The sequence below is a fragment of the Dipodomys ordii genome, unplaced genomic scaffold (genome assembly GCF_000151885.1).
Source record: "Dipodomys ordii isolate 6190 unplaced genomic scaffold, Dord_2.0 Scaffold40, whole genome shotgun sequence".
Classification (NCBI taxonomy): domain Eukaryota; kingdom Metazoa; phylum Chordata; class Mammalia; order Rodentia; family Heteromyidae; genus Dipodomys; species Dipodomys ordii.
This window is the reverse complement of record NW_012267256.1, coordinates 14,224,683-14,226,364: the sequence shown is the minus strand read 5'-3', so window position 1 is coordinate 14,226,364 and position 1,682 is coordinate 14,224,683. Positions and strand designations below refer to the sequence as shown.

At 51.7% G+C, this 1,682-nt stretch overlaps 1 protein-coding gene across 1 annotated transcript in view; it reads right to left on the bottom strand.

Moving 5' to 3' along the window:
- Positions 1-234, bottom strand: part of Slc1a1 (solute carrier family 1 (neuronal/epithelial high affinity glutamate transporter, system Xag), member 1) — a 75,944-nt gene extending 75,710 nt beyond the window's left edge. The window contains exon 1 of the mRNA XM_013018410.1: positions 8-234. Within this exon, the coding sequence (XP_012873864.1) occupies positions 8-234 (227 nt within the window). The remainder of the gene's footprint in view (positions 1-7) is intronic.
- Positions 235-1,682: the final 1,448 nt, after the last annotated feature.

Genomic DNA, 1,682 nt, shown 5'->3' with positions numbered 1-1,682 from the left:
TAGCTACCCGGCCGGCCGGCGAGCGCGGCGGTTTTGCGTGGCGGCGGGCGCGCCCGGCTCCTCCTGCTGCCGATCTCTGCAGCGCCTGGGCCAACCAGCGAGGAAGGAGGGAGGAGCGGCAATCCGGGGAGGCGGGTGGGTGGGTGGGTGCTTGCGTGGGGCGCTCGGGGTCTCGGTGCGGCACTCGTGGAAAGGCGCCCGGGCACGGTGGCCAGAGATTACTTCTCGACCCATAACCGGCACCCGATGTCTGTCTGTCTGTCTGTCTGTCTGTGCGTCTGTCCCTCCCTTCCTTCTACCTCTCTCTCTCCCTTCCTCCCTCCCGATCTCCTTCTCCCTCTCCCTCTCCCTCTCCCTCTTGGTACCTAAATTTGGGGGTTTGGCCCACCATCCAGAGGGGGCGGAGTCTCTGCTCCCCCACCCGCACCCCCCACCCCGCCTACTCCCGCACCTTCCCTAGTCGTGGGGTAGCAGAAGAACACCGTGCCCTGACGAGTTAGGAGCGATTTTGTGTTCTGGGACCCCGTGGCTGCCCCTGCGCAGGCTGTGAGTGCCGGCGAATCACCAAAGCCTGAATGAAGCGTCTGGGAGAAGGAAGAGCCAAGCGCTGGCAGCGTGGATGGGGGGGGGGCATCATCTCTCTCCTGCGCCCTGCCCCTTCCCACCCACCCCCCGGCCAATCCCCCCGCTGGGTCGCCGGAGTTGCCACAGGATTTGTCTGTGGACACAGACTCGGAGGTGTCCCTGGCTTTGGGAGTCTGGGATCCCTTTGGCAACCTTACTTTCCCTTCCTGGGATTTGCTCCGTGATGGCTGGCCTTGGCCTTGGGTAATTAGGACCCAGAACTCGACGAGGCTGTTCTGGGAAGGTGGGCGGACCCAGCCCCAAGGCCAACTACATTGTAGGGAAGGGCAAATTGGAGAGCTGGAAAAACTAGGTTAGTGGTGCGAAGTACTCTTGGCTCTGCAGGGTGAAATGTCTAAACCTCTTTCATACTTCCACTCAAGATTTTCACTCTCAATTAAACATGTCCTTCCCCTTCACCACCTCAGCAGCTAAAAAAACCATCTTCTCATCGGCTTTCCAAAATTAAGGGAACTTGTGTCCTTTTGCCCTGTGGAAAGACAAAAGTATCCTTAAAGAAAAGATTACATATTCAGCTTGATGCACTGTGGACACTGCGGTATGAAAGAGTTGATCAGCGGCTTTCCAGAATACAAACTTTAAGGAAGGAAGGGTAGAAGGTTATCAAGATCATTGTGTACCTGAGGGAGATGTAAACAAATGTTAGAAGAGCAAAAACTACCATGAAAGAGGGAACAAAGATTTATTACACACACACACACACACACACACACAACACACATACACAGAGTTTGAAAAAACTCCAATGTCCAAGATAAAATTAATGGTAAATACATTATGGAACTTCAATGCCGCAGCATGAAGTCTATATAAAGGAAATATATGAAGTTTTTAATATTATGGAAAAGGTAACATTATATTTGTAATTTGATCATCTGTGTGTAAAATAAAACACGTAAAACAGTCCTCTGTGCTTAGGGAAAAGAGAGAAAGAAATGCACCCAAATTGAGCAATGACCTTCTTTCATGAGACCCTCATATTTGCATCTTTTTCTTTTCTTCCTTTCTGTATTTATTGAAGTATCTATCATAAGTAT